This window comes from Trichosurus vulpecula, chromosome X (assembly GCF_011100635.1).
Source record: "Trichosurus vulpecula isolate mTriVul1 chromosome X, mTriVul1.pri, whole genome shotgun sequence".
NCBI lineage: Eukaryota > Metazoa > Chordata > Mammalia > Diprotodontia > Phalangeridae > Trichosurus > Trichosurus vulpecula.
Window position 1 is genome coordinate 40334421 of NC_050582.1, and position 14112 is coordinate 40348532.

The 14112-nt window shown below is 42.9% G+C and overlaps 2 protein-coding genes across 2 annotated transcripts in view; one reads left to right on the forward strand and one right to left on the reverse strand.

The window, feature by feature from the left end:
- The window catches only part of FHL1 (four and a half LIM domains 1), a 110975-nt gene that overhangs the window by 80530 nt on the left and 16333 nt on the right, over positions 1–14112 (reverse strand). The gene's annotated exons all lie outside the window — the stretch shown is intronic.
- Positions 1914–2537, forward strand: LOC118832728 (60S ribosomal protein L17). Its single transcript, XM_036740064.1, has one exon. It carries the CDS (start codon positions 1944–1946, stop codon positions 2496–2498), a length of 555 nt encoding a protein of 184 aa, XP_036595959.1. The 5' UTR covers positions 1914–1943; the 3' UTR covers positions 2499–2537.

Consider the following 14112-nt stretch of genomic DNA (forward strand, 5'->3'; position numbering starts at 1 on the left):
CTGATGCAGACTGGAAACTTAGCTGTAACATATCTTACAGAGAGCACTAAGACGTTAAAGGATTTCTCTAGGGCCAGACGGACAGCGCGTGTCAGACAGAACTTAGCCCCAACTCTTCCTGACACCAACGCCCACTATGGCCCACAGCCTCTCAGTATACTGGGCATACAGAGATGAAAAATGTTAGTTCTCATCCTAAAGAGTGTACCTTCTATTCAGGAGCTACAACATTCATTTGTTGCTTCCTACCATGATTAAATACACTGTGGCACTGGCACATTTGGAGTTATTTGTACCCCAAGCAGAAGCCTCTCTACACCCCCATCAGGTTTTTATAAGATGGTAAGAAGGAGCTAAGGATTCGGCTGGTTAGTGTCTGTTGTTACTCTGCCATTTCTAAAGAAGTCGACCATTTCTAGCCTCACAATACTTCCTGGACCTTTTTATGTTGGATTACCAGAGAGGCTGGCATTCCTTTGGCCAGTGAAATTGGTGGCAAAAAGGCGCAACCTCCCCTCTCTGGTTTGACCGGCCACATAAGCATTTTGTGGGTTCAGGGCCTCAACGCTATAATTTCACCACAGCTATCTGTTTCTGTTCCATGGGTGTCACCAAAAGGTCCAGCCAGAATACCAGGATAACTACTAGGAATCTTTTTAGATAACTTGAAATTGGTTTCTTAGTCTATGCTAACAATCAGGTAACGTTCTTCGAAAGGAAGTCTGCAGTGCTAGACCTCAACTTCTCTATCTGCAAAATGAAGGTGTTTAACTATAAGATCTTCAAGGTGCCTCCATTAATCCTAAATCTTCTGATTTAAAAAATTATCAAGCAGGTGCTGAGGTAATAAGCGCTTTCTCTACAATATTTCTCGTGCACATTCCCTTCTCTCCATTCACACAGTCACCACCCTAGTTCAGGCCCTTATCACTTCTCCCCTGGACTATTACAACAGCCTTCTCATCTTATCCATCCTCCACATGGGTGCCAAAGTGACTTTCCTAAAATGGAAATCTATGTCATTCCCTTCCCCCCAAACAATAAATTCCAGTGGCTTTGATCCAGGATCAAATATAAAGTCCTTTGCTTGGCATTTAAAGATCTTCACCACCTGGCTCCACCCCACCTTTACATTGTATGATCAAACCACAGCAGTATACTTGCTGTTCTGTGCACAAAACATTCCACCTCCCTTATCCCAGCCTCAGGCCTGGAATGCTCTCTCTCCCACCTCTGACTCTCATAAGCCTTGGATTCCTTTAAGACTCACCCACAAGGGCTACCTCCTCTCTTTCTCTGATCCCTACACCTGCTAGGTGTCATACCTTCTAAGGTTACCTTCCATCTACTCTGCGTTTATCCTCTAGGTTCTGATTGATACGTGTTGTCTCCCCTATTAAAATGTTAACTCTCATTCTACTACTAGACTTATACTCCAAGGAGGCCACTGATAAGAAGAAAATTCCCAAATATACCAAAATATTTAGAACAGCACTTTTTGTGATAGCAAAGAATTGGAAACAAACTTCTGTTCATCAGGGAATGGCTAAAGAAATTGTGGTATGTGAATGTAATGGAATATTGCTGTGCTGTAAGAAAGGATGCATGTGATAAATACAGAGAAGCACGGGAATCCATATGAAATGATGCTGAGTGAAGTTAACAGAACCAGGAAAACAATATACACAGTGACTACAACGATATAAATGGAAAGGACATTCACACATACACACACACACACACACACACACACACACACACACGTAAATGCTGCAAAATTATAAAGAACAAGCATAGCTCAAAAAAAATGGAAGACATCCCCACCAGATCCCTTTGCAGAGGCTGAAGGTCCCAAATTGTTGCACCTTGCACATTATTTTCAAATTTTTTCAAAATATTGATCAGTTGCTCTTCCCTTGAGCCGTCCTAGGTAATCATTTAAAATGGTGAGGTACTCTCTTGATCCAGAGAACCCCACAAAATCATGCAAGTCAAGGGGTTCAAATCTCCGGGTCCACTTCAAGAACACCCGTGAAACAGCCCAAGCTATCAAGGGCATGCATATCCGAAAAGCTACCAAGTATTTGAAAGATGTCACATTGAAGAAACAATGTGTTCCCTTCCGTCGGTATAATGGTGGAGTTGGCAGGTGTGCCCAGGCTAAGCAGTGGGGTTGGACACAGGGTCGCTGGCCCAAAAAGAGTGCTGAATTCTTGTTGCATATGCTTAAAAATGCAGAGAGTAATGCAGAACTGAAGGGTTTGGATGTGGATTCTCTTGTCATTGAGCATATCCAGGTTAACAAGGCTCCCAAAATGCGACGGCGTACTTACAGGGCTCATGGTCGAATCAACCCATACATGAGTTCTCCTTGCCATATTGAGATGATACTCACTGAAAAGGAACAAATTGTTCCTAAACCAGAAGAGGAGGTTGCTCAAAAGAAAAAGATATCCCAGAAGAAACTGAAGAAACAAAAGCTTATGGCACGGGAGTAAATAATGAAATTAGAGTGCAAATAAAAAGCGAAATGAAAACAAAAAAAAAAATATTGATCAGTTATCTTGGGTTTTCCTCTTCTTTTTTTGTTTTTGTCTTTTAAGAATGTATTTATTTTATAGGATGACTCTATGAGAGGGGAGAAAAGGGGAGGGATACTGGGGAAAATTGTGATGATTTAAAAAAGACATCAATACCCAACTGATAAATGGTCAAAGGCTATGAACGGTCCCCAATTGAGAAATGGTCAAAGGATATGAACAGGCAGTTTTCAGAGGAAGAAATTAAAGCTATCTACAGGCATATGGAAAAATGCTCTGGATCGCTGCTGATTAGAGAAATGCAAATCAAAACAACTCTTAGATACCACATGTCTCCTGTCAGATTGGCTAAAATAACAAATCAGGAGAATGATAAATGCTGGAAAGGATGTGGGGAAATTGGAACATTGTTGCATTGCTGGTGGAGTTGCGAGCTGATCCAGCCATTTTGGAGGGCGGTGTGGAACTATGCCCAAAGGGCTATAGAAATGTTCATACCCTTTGACCCAGTAATACCACTTCTAGGGTTGTATCCCAAAGAAATCACGCAAGCGGGAAAAGGACCCATATGTACAAGAATATTTATAGCAGCTCTCTTTGTGGTAGCCAAGAATTGGAAAGCAAAGGGATGCCCATCAATTGGGGAATGGCTGAACAAGCTGTGGTATATGAAGGTGATGGAATACTATTGTGCCATAAGAAATGGGGATGATGCAGACTTCATAACAACCTGGAAAAACCTACACGACATAATGCTGAGTGAGCGGAGCAGAGCCAGGAGAACGTTGTGCACAGCCACAGATATGTGGATTCCGTGAGGACCAACCCTGACATACTGCGCTTCTCTCAGCAACCTAAAGGGGCAAGGACAACTCCAGGGGACTCACGATGGAGAATGCTATCTTCATTCAGAGAAAGAACTGCGAAGTTTGAATACAGACTGAGGCACTCTACTACATGCTCGCCTTTTCTGCTTCTCTTTTGTTTTTGGTTTTGGGGTTTTTTTTTTTGTTTTTTTTTTTTTTGGTTCTGTTTCTTCTTTCTCATGATTCATTCCATTGGTCAAAATTCTTCTCCACGACTTGACTAGAGCATAAATTAATTCAATGCGAAGTTATACATGACAGTTATATGAGACTTCATGCCGTCTTGGGGAGGGAGGGGGGAGGGAGGGGAGAAAAACTGGAACTCAAAACTATGTAGAACCGTGTGTGGTAAACTAAAAATAAATAAAAAATAAATTTAAAAAAAAAAAAAAAAAAAAGGCTATGAACGGGCAGTTTTCAGAGGAAGAAATTAATGATATTTATAGTCATATGAAAAAACGCTCTAAATCACTATTGATTAGAGAAATACAAACCAAAACAGCTCCCAGGTACCACACCTTTCCTGTCAGATCGGCTAACATGTCAAAATAGGAAATGATAAATTCTGGAGATGTGGGAAAACTGGACCACTACTGTATTGCTGGTGGAGTTGCAAACTGATCCAAACATTCTGGAGAGCAACTTGGAACTACGCCCAAAGGGCTATAAAAATGTGCATACCCTTCGACCCAGCAATACCACTTCTAGGGCTGTATCCCTTGTATTTCCCATACAGGGGGGAAAAGGACCCTTATGTACAAAAATATTTATAGCAGCTTTTTTTTTGGAGGGGGAAAGGCAGGGCTATTGGGGTTAAGTGATTTGCCCAAGGTCACACAGCTAGTAAGAGTGTCAAGTGTCTGAGGCCGGATCAGAACTCAGGTCCTTCCGACTCCAGGCGCAGTGCTCTACTCACTGCGCCACCTAGCAGCCCCGTATAGCAGTTTTTTTCGTGGTGACAAAGAATTGGAAATCAAAGGGATGCCCATCATTTGGGGAATGGCTAAACAAATTGTGATATATGAATGTAATGGAATTATTATTGTGCTATAAGAAATGAGGAGATGGACGTCATAAGAACCTGGAGAGACTCATATGATCTGATGATGAGTGAAGGGAGCAGAACCAAGAAAACAGTGTACACAACCACAGACACATTGCTTCTGTTAATGACTAACTTTGACAGACTTGGCTCCTCTCAGCAATGCAAGGTTCTAAGACATCTCTAAAAGACTCATGAGGGAAAAGGCTATCCACATCCAGAGAAAGAATTACAGAAGCTGAATGCAGATTAAAGCAAACTATTTGTTCTCTCCTTTTTATTTTATTTTTGGTTTTGTTACATCTTTCTCATGGTTCATTTCATTGGTTATAATTCCTCTTTACAACTTGACTATTGGGAAAATAAGTTTAATGTGAAGGTATATGTAAAACCTATATCAGATTACATGCTGTCTTGGCGGGGGGAGGAGAGGAAGGGGGAGAAAATTTGGAACTCAAAAACTTGTGGAACTGTTGTAAACTAAAAAAATAAGTTAATTAATAAAAAAGACATCAATAAAAACTTATTTTTAAAAAATATAAGCTCCTTGAGGACAGGGACTGTTTTTGCTTTTTCTCTGTGTCTCTAGCACTTAATAAATGCTTGTTGACTGACAGACAATGAAGGATGAAAAAGGGTAACAGTTAACTGAGTCTTGGTCTTCCTTGTATATTTATGAAATAGAAAAAGTAACCAGCTTTTCCACTTTTTCAATTACTATAACTTCTCAACTTAGAAGGTATAAGTTCAAAAAGGGAGTGGGGGGGTGGAGGAGGGAAGGCAGACTTTTTTTCTATATACACTAAAGCTATCTCTTCTAAAAACCTCTTATTTCAATAATCTCTGATCAATCAAGGGTCTAAACTGATATTCACCAGTTTACTAGCTTCATTTTCTTAAAAATCTCATCACTAAGTATATTTCTTAGCTTGAAAGCGAAGCATGGTAATTGTGAAGGGACTAATAGGTGGATGTCAATCTCAGTCAACTTTTCATCTTTGGTTTGGTAACCATGAGATATTGTGTATGAAAACCTCCTGTTGGTTTCCAATTTGATGAACCAGCTCAGGAAGCGAAAGTAGAGGAAGGAGGGTCAGTGGTTTGGATGAAGGAATTAAAGATGTTTGGGCTAAAAAGAGAAGACTGGGAGTGGGGGACATGATTGTGTTGTTCAGTCATTCAGTCTGACTCTTTGTGACCCCATGGACCATACTGTCCATGGAGTTTTCTTGGCCAAGATACTGGACAAGTTTACCATTTCCTTCTTCGGTGGCAAACAGAAGTTAACTGACTTGCCCAAGGTCACACTGCTACTAAGTGTCTGAGGCCAGATTTGAAGTCTTCCTGCTCCCCATCTGATCAGTCCTTTGAAATGTCTCTGGCATTCATTTCTTCTTTTCCATACCTGCCCCAATACCCAGGTTTGGGCTCTTATCATTTTGTGCCTAGACTACTGTGAGTAACTGATCTCCACGAATCCAATCACTCTCCTCCATACCCCGCAAACTACTGCCAAATTAATATTCCTAAAACACTTGCTATATTCCATGTAACAACCTGGTCAGAAACCCTTGATTCCTTCCAGTTGCTAGAATCCAAGCTTAGTTCAAAGCCTACAATCAACATTTGCTGGCTGTGTGGCCGTGGGCAAGTCACTTAACCTTTCTGTACCTCAGTTTCTCCATTTGTAAAATGATGGAATTGGACTTGATGGCCTTGAAAGTCCTTTCCAGCTCTCAATCCACAATCTGGTGAATGCTGAATGGACATTCTATAAGCACCTCACTCAGCATGTCTCTCTATACCTACCTCTCCCCCTAACTTCCCCATTTCTTTTGAAGGCACCATCACCATTACTTTAAATAAAAGGTGTTTTTTTTTTAATAGCCAATGAAGCTGCCCAATATCCCCATATTCTTCTTTCCAGACCTGTGGTTATATTGGTGTGGCAACTCCTTCCACCAATGAGCACTCAGAGGTTGAGCCCATGATCACACAATTAATGCACATCTGAGGCCAGCCCTCTCTCCTCTCACAAGATTCCTAAATATTAGGTTTGAATGACAACACCATGAAAGAAGGACATTTCTCTTCATCTTTGAATGGATATCCACTGATGTGAATACTTTTCCATATTGTCCTCGAAGACCTCACAGGTGGCATCCATCCAATGGACAAGGGGCTTTCCTTGAATCCTCCTGATACTAGAATTAGCCATGGACTATCTGGACTGCTCATGGGCCATCTCTTGCTCTCAGTATGCGATCTGCCCATTTTTTCTGGTCATATATTTTTCAAATGATATCCTTTATGCCATTTCACTATTCCAATTCCTTGTTTATAAGGAGCTACAACCTATTCCCACCCACCTCCATCATCCTTTGGGTGAACCTCCATTTTAATTCTTGAGAAACTGTGGGAGTCCATGGAATTGCCACCTTGTGGAACTTTAGCCCAAATACACAAACTAAACTCTCTTTCATACATGCTTTGGGCCTTGCAGAAGGACTAAGAGGTGAAGGGGAAGGGAACAAGCCTATTTATTAAATGCCTACTATGTGTCATTCACTGCGCTAAGTGCTTTTACAAATATGATTTCATCTGAATCCAATAATGGGCCTATTTAAGCCTCATTCCCATATATAACCCTGGGCTTGGATGTCAACGTCAGCTAGAGTTGTCCACAGATAACAAACCTTCTCTTTCATTTCTTACAAATTTACTTTATGAGTGAAATAAAAAGAAGTGGGCCATTCAGCATAGAAGCAAAATTCAGGATCTCTTACTTCCTGGGCCTGGGAGGTTTGGTATCACATCATAAGAACTGCTTCAGAAGAACATATACACCATTCCAGCTTTCACAAAAGTGGGGTTTTTTCACCCAACTGTAATTTCCTTTCTATGGAACAATTCTGTGAGGATTTTAATGAGCTCACAATAAAGTTTATCTGAAGGCAAAATTCTCAAGTATTCATCTCCAGGCAATCAGGAAATGGTCCTGTGAATTCAACACTGTTCCCAGAAGCTTTCTTACAATATTATTTTATCTTAAAAAATACAGGAGGAAATTGTATCTAGGATATCAATCTAGACTTTGTACAAAAAAGCAGGGGGGAATTTAATAAACTAAGGCTAAGTTGAAAAGTGGATTTCAAAAGGGCATCTGATGCATCTATGGTTCTGAATGAAATACTCCCCCCATCCTTTGCCTGATTTGTCAAGTGGATGTGGTTATGCGAGGTTTATCCCTTAAAGTGGAAGACCGATTCACTGCACTGACTTTCAGTCCAAAGTCAGAAGACCAATGATTCAAGGTCTCAAAAAAGGCTCTGAAAAAGAGCTGTATTCAAAGACATTCACAGGACTTAGAACTTAAAGGCACCTTTGGGAGACCATCTAGTCCAAGAGTTCTTAACCTTTTTTGCTTCATGGACCGCTTTTGCAATCTGTGAATACTTTGGATACACATCTCGAAATCAAATTTTTAAATGCATAACATAAAACACATAGCATTACAAAAGAAGCCAATTATATTAAAATATAGTTATCAAAATATTTTCAAAAACAAGGTCATGGACCCCAAGTTGAGACCCCTTGATCAAGTCTTAAGACCCTTCATTTTACAGATGAAGAAATTAAGGCCCAGATAGGGGGCTGGGGCTGGGACTATATGTCAAGGTCATGGTGGCATCTGGAGATATAAATTCTCTGACTTTAAGTTCATTCAGTCTGAGGGGCTAATGGAAGTCCTTGAAAGACAAGGCAGAGTCGAGGAATGTCAATGAAGTATATGATTTTTTGAAATATTTTGAATTAGTTATTTGTAGGACATGGTTAGGAAATTGCTAAAATATTCAATTTCTGTTCACTGAGTTGTATAAACTCATAATATTCATCAACAAAAATAATTTACATTACAAACCTGTTTTGTTGATGAACACTATTTAGGCTCTGGGAACCCTGATGAATAAGTATAGGCAGAATTGGCCAAAGCAATGAGTAGGCATGTGACTAAACATGGCAAGTAGATATCTACAGTCAGGGGTCAATACAAGAACGATCCATGTAAAAGTAGGCTTGGCACTGGTCCCTAGAATATATTATACTTGTATAGAGTGTGTGTGTGTGTGTGTGTGTGTGTGTCTGTGTGTATGTGTGTAAATGGAGGAAAACACAGCAGCAATCACACTGCATATAAAAATAAGACAGATAATATTTAATACATGAATGAATGAAGTATTTATTAAGTGCCTAGTAGGTGGAGAGTACTGTGCTAAGAGCTGGGCATACAAGAGAAGAGTCAGACAGCCCCTGCCCTCACAGAGCTCACAATGGAATGGGGGAGACAACACGTAGGGAAGGTTTCTGCTACAAGTCAGATGGCAAAGTCTCACGGTCCTCAGGGTGCAGTGGCAAAGCAGATGGTAAGGCCTTTTCTTTAATGTCATTTCTCCTGATAAAATGCTATCAGTTTCTGATGCTGAACCATCTGACAGGGTCAAGGACTTCAGTGGCAAGAGCTTTCTTTTCTGGGTCTTCAGTAAGCTGTGGCTATCTGTAGGCCCTACAGAAGCAGTGGCTAAGCTGCTTATCCCCATGGATTTGCTTCCCAGGATGGTAGCAGAGGGCACTGAGCTGGAAACCTCACTATTCCAAAGCCTCTTGGCTTTAGAGTCCTTGGCTGTCTCTATCAGTGACTTAGTGAAGATGGTGGTCAAGGTGGACATGGTGGTGGGTTTGACCTGCCTAGCACATGCTGTCTCCTGTCTCTGAGCTAGAAGCCGTACAGATGGGCAGGGGTGGCAGTGGGAGGAGGGTACTGCCACTCCCAGGGCTCCTGTCTCTCTATCTGCCTATTGGGGCAGCTGGTGATGAGAAAGGTGGGCTCCCTCTCAACAATGAATTCTCTTCTCAACAATGGTTGTGGGGGCTGAGCTGGAAACAGGTCTGGTAGTTTGGAGGTCACTGCTATGCCCAAGTCTCTTGGGTTTTGGGTCCTAGGGTGCCCCCATCAGGATATGAGGGGAACTGGTGGTCAAGGCAGTGGTGGTAGGTTTGAGCAACCTGGCACATGCTACCTCCTGTCTCTCCTTCATGATGCTCTGCTGACCCAGCTAGGCTGGCTTCCCTGCCCTGTGTTGGGCAGTCGGTTGGTAGTGGGTATAGTTGGACCCTTCTCCATAGCAACCCTCCAGAGTCGCTTCCCAGGATGATGGCTGTAAGAGCTGAGCTGGAAGCAAGAACGTTGGTTTAGGAGGTGCTGCTGCCCCTAGGGCTCCTGGGCCTAGACACCTATTACTGACAGTCTATAGTGGCTGTGTTGGAAGCAGGTCTGGTGGTTAAGAAGGTACTGTTATTCCCAAGACTCTTGGGCAGAATCCTGGACTAACTCCATCAGGGTCCAAGGGAAAATGATGGTCAATGTAGAAATGCTAGATTTGACTTGCCTGGCACACACTACCACCTGCCTCTCCCTCAGGTATCTGGCTGCTTCAGCTAGGATCTAATAACATATCTGCCTTAAACTGCAATGTCAACACAGGCTACACGTACACATAATCTGCATATTACATGTCATCTTTTCCAACATCAGGCATGGCCTGGATCAATGAATAACCACTTCTCCCACCTCTCCTTCAGCCTTTGGTCACTAGCCAAAGAGACATGGTGTTTTTCCTGGCATTTCCTGAACCAGTGAATGACCCAGGCTAACTATCAGCCTCCACAGGCCTGCTGGCCTTTAATAAAAAGAATACTAGCTAGAATATCTGTATCTATCTATCTTATAGAGATATATATCTTTATATATGTGTGTGGGGGTATTGCTTTAAGAGTTGTAAACATCTGATTCTCACAACAACCAAGGAAGATAGGTGCTATTATCATCCCCATTCTACAGATGAGAAAACTGACACACAGAGAAGTTATGACTTAACCAGGTTCACACAACTAGTACCTGAGGGTGGGATTTGAACTCAGGTTCTTTCCAACAAGTCTAGCAGTCTATCCACCACACCACCTAGAATCCCAATCTTGAGTTTATAGATAGGCCAGGTTAACCATCACAGGCTCCAGGCTCTGCACATATGTTCTCTCCCCTAGGTATCTAAGCAACTTGAGTATTAGGCAAGAAAGGACACACCCATGGATTCAGCCCTATCTTGCCTCCTCCCCTTATTGGAACAAGAGTCTCTCTGGAATTGCAATGGACTTTGGGGAGTTTCCAGACCCTCCCATGGGCACTAATACTTAATTTCTTGCTTGCCTGAATCATTAGCTTTATTAGAAATTTCTACGACTAAGGAGCAGACACATCTCTAAGTCTGCTTGGCTGACTCTCCCTCATTCCTTTCCTCTTGTTCACCAGAGAATGTCACACCCCAAGAGGCAACAGGTAGTTACAGTGCATTGTCTTTATAGAGTCCCAACTATTTCCTGGGGTCATTTTCTAGACAGCTAGGTTGCCTAAGCTTTCAATTGATCGGTATGGGATGGCTTTTCATAAACTTCCTATCTTGTGTGCTCCCTACACAACCATTAAGAGGTGAATCTTGACAATGAACTCAGACGTCATGTCATTCCTGGTCTAGATCAGAGATGTCCTGGGTTGAGGCCAGAGCTAGGTGTTAAGACTTCTCTCAGCTGGTTTCACAACTAAGAGATATGCCGGATAAAAGTCTTTCTATACACTCCATCATCTGAGACTCCAAAGTACACATCAAGAAGCAAGTGTGGCTGTTATTCAAACTTCAAGAGGCATGGAGTAAAGCATGTGTGGCATTACCCTTGGAAGTATGGATGGAAGTGTCCTAGAAAAGCCACAATGATAGAACTGACCCTTCTGCTCAGGCCTGAGGGTCCCCAGCATGATCAATAGGATACACTTGAATATATACTCAAGCCTTGAGTCTGGTCTCCCTGAGGGACAAAAGGTACGGTTCTCTCCACCTCCACTCCTTTAACGGTTTGCTTACCAAATCTCTACCTTGGTCAGAGTGGATCCTGGCAAGTAAGCCATATGCACAGAAACACTTGGTCCACAACAACTAAGTAACTGTAGAAGCTTTCTGTTTTCAGCTTGGGTATACCTGTGCATCCTGGGTAAAACAGTCCATTGCCAACAGGATATTGCTTCTATTCTTCCTATCTCAGCTCAGGAATAGAATGGCCATACACACAAGCTTGAAGAGCTTGCTAGTACTTGTACCCTCCAAGTATGTGGTACAAGTTGGTAGCATCATGCTTTGAACACATCAGGCACAAAACATATTTTTCAGAGATTTCTGTTACCATCTCTCCTGACTTGTGTCCAAAGTCATCATATATAGCTTGCCTGACAACAGAATACAATACTCTGAAAAGCACCAACTGTTTCCAGACTGTGCTTCACATGTCATCCAACTATTTACCCCAGGACTCTCACCATCTGGCCTGAGGCTACCTCCCCTTTCCCCACCCAACACTGAGCCCTCCAGGACTAGACCTCTAAAGACCATGAATCTCCAAACCACTCTTAACCCCAAGGAGAGTTTATCTACTCAGCTTTAGAACTGTCCAGTGGCTGTGCTGTCATGAATGGTGAAGACAAATGTAACCTAACCTACCATGTCTAATGTAGCAGGCCCCAGGCCATGCTTCATATCCCATTCACCCATCCACCCTGGGAACCTTGCCATTTGCCCTGTCCTGTGCATAGTACTCCCACAGTACTTGTTCCCCCCTCCACCTCCCGTTGCTCTGGGAACAGTAATCTAATGCTAGCCACCATGGGAGGCAGGCCTCCCAGATCCCACATACATACTCTAGAAAAACAACACTCTAGAAAAACAAAAAAAAATGTTCCTACCTGGCCAAATAATAATCAAGCAATCCAATGAGAAACTGTAATAAGTGGCATCATCCCCTCCAGATCTGCACAAAGTTAGCCAGTAGCTCATGGGACATAGGAAAGGACCCTCCCCTATAAACTGCCAGCTAAATCCACATTGGTACCTCATAGCATTGTGTATCGCACTGAACCAGATACATGTGGCCTGCACAACCCTGTATTTGGAGGCAGCAGGAGCAGGAGGATGCACTGAAGAAACTCCAAAGTGGTCAGAAAGCTCCAGAATGGGAGCGCTGGGGAGCAGTAGTGGGTGGACATCAGCGTAAGGCACAAAGGCAGTGCTCTAGAGCTCAAAGTGGGATGGGCCCAGGGTCTCTAAGGTCCCTAATGCTCTGTTCTAGGACACCAGAGAGAGCCCTAAGGAACCTCAAAGATCCAGAGAAGGGCTGAACCCTGGGAGGTAGAGGTCAGCTTGGTATAACCGAGCAGGGCTGACCACCTGACCCAAAAGTGCAGCAGGAGTCAGAGCTTGGATCTGGCAACAAAGCCCCTGATTCGGGACCTAAAGCTGGAGAGGAGCACATTCTCAAGAATTATTGTAAATCTAACTGTATGACATCTGTAAACAGAGACAAAGGACAAAATGGGCAGTCAACATAGGACTACACGAATACCTAGAAAAATAATGCAAAAGATAAACCTTGAAACAAATGCTTTGGGGTAAAGAACTGGTAAAATAAGTAGCTAAGAAGAAAAAGCAGCAAACCTTACCCAAGAAATGGAATCCCTGAAAATCTAAATAGACCAAATCAATCAATGACTCAAGGAAACATCAAGAAATATTAGGACAAAATCAAAAGATTTTAAAAAGCAGAAGAAACTGTAAGATATCTATTATCAAAAACAACTGACCTGGAAAAATAGGTCACAGAGTAGGAATTTAAGAATCTTTGGATTCCCTGAAAACCATGTTTAGAAGCCTGCAAACTATATTTCAAGATATCATCAATGAAAACTTTCCAGATCTATTAAAATCAGAAGGTAAAGTAACTGAAAGAATCTACTGATCACTTCCTGAAAGGAACTCCAAGAGGAAAAGTTCCAGAAAAGCCCTAGCCGAAATTCAAAGGTCACTGGTCAAAGAAATATATAGACAAGGATCCTGAGAGGCAGTTCAAGCATCAAGGAACTACAGTGAGGATCACACAAGATCTGACAGCTCATAAGAAAAACCAGAGATCTTGGAATATAATATTCTAAAACGCAAAAGAAGGTGACTGGAAAGCAGGGACCAGCATGAGCTCCCTGCCGAGTCCCTCCAAAAACCTATAAAAAATGGCTCTGAACCAATTCTAGAACGGCAGAACCCACAAAACAGCAGAGGGAAGCAGGGCTCCAGCCCAGGACAGCCTGGATGGTCTCTGGGTGAGGTCTATCCCACATGGAGCTGGGAGCTGGGAGCTGGGAGCGGAGCAGAGCAGAGCCCAGCATGAGCAGCGCGGACCAACCAGACCAGGAGCCGGGCAGAGCGTGCCCTAGCGTCCTGAATCAGTGAGCTGCGGCAGTTACCAGACTTCTCAACCCACAAACACCAAAGACAGCAGAGAAGGTCAGTGGGAAAAGCTGTGGGAGTAGAAGGAGTTCATGGTTCGGCTTCCAGCCCCCAGGGCAGCGGAGGTGGGGCAGCTACAGCTGCAGTTGCTTCTGGCCCCAGGCCCACCTGGTGGGAGGAATTAAGTGGTGGATCAGAGCAGGAGTGCACAGCCTGCTGAAGATCTAAGCCCAGTCCGGGTTGGGGGTTCTTGGGGAAGGAGGAGTGCTGGTGTGGCAGAGCTG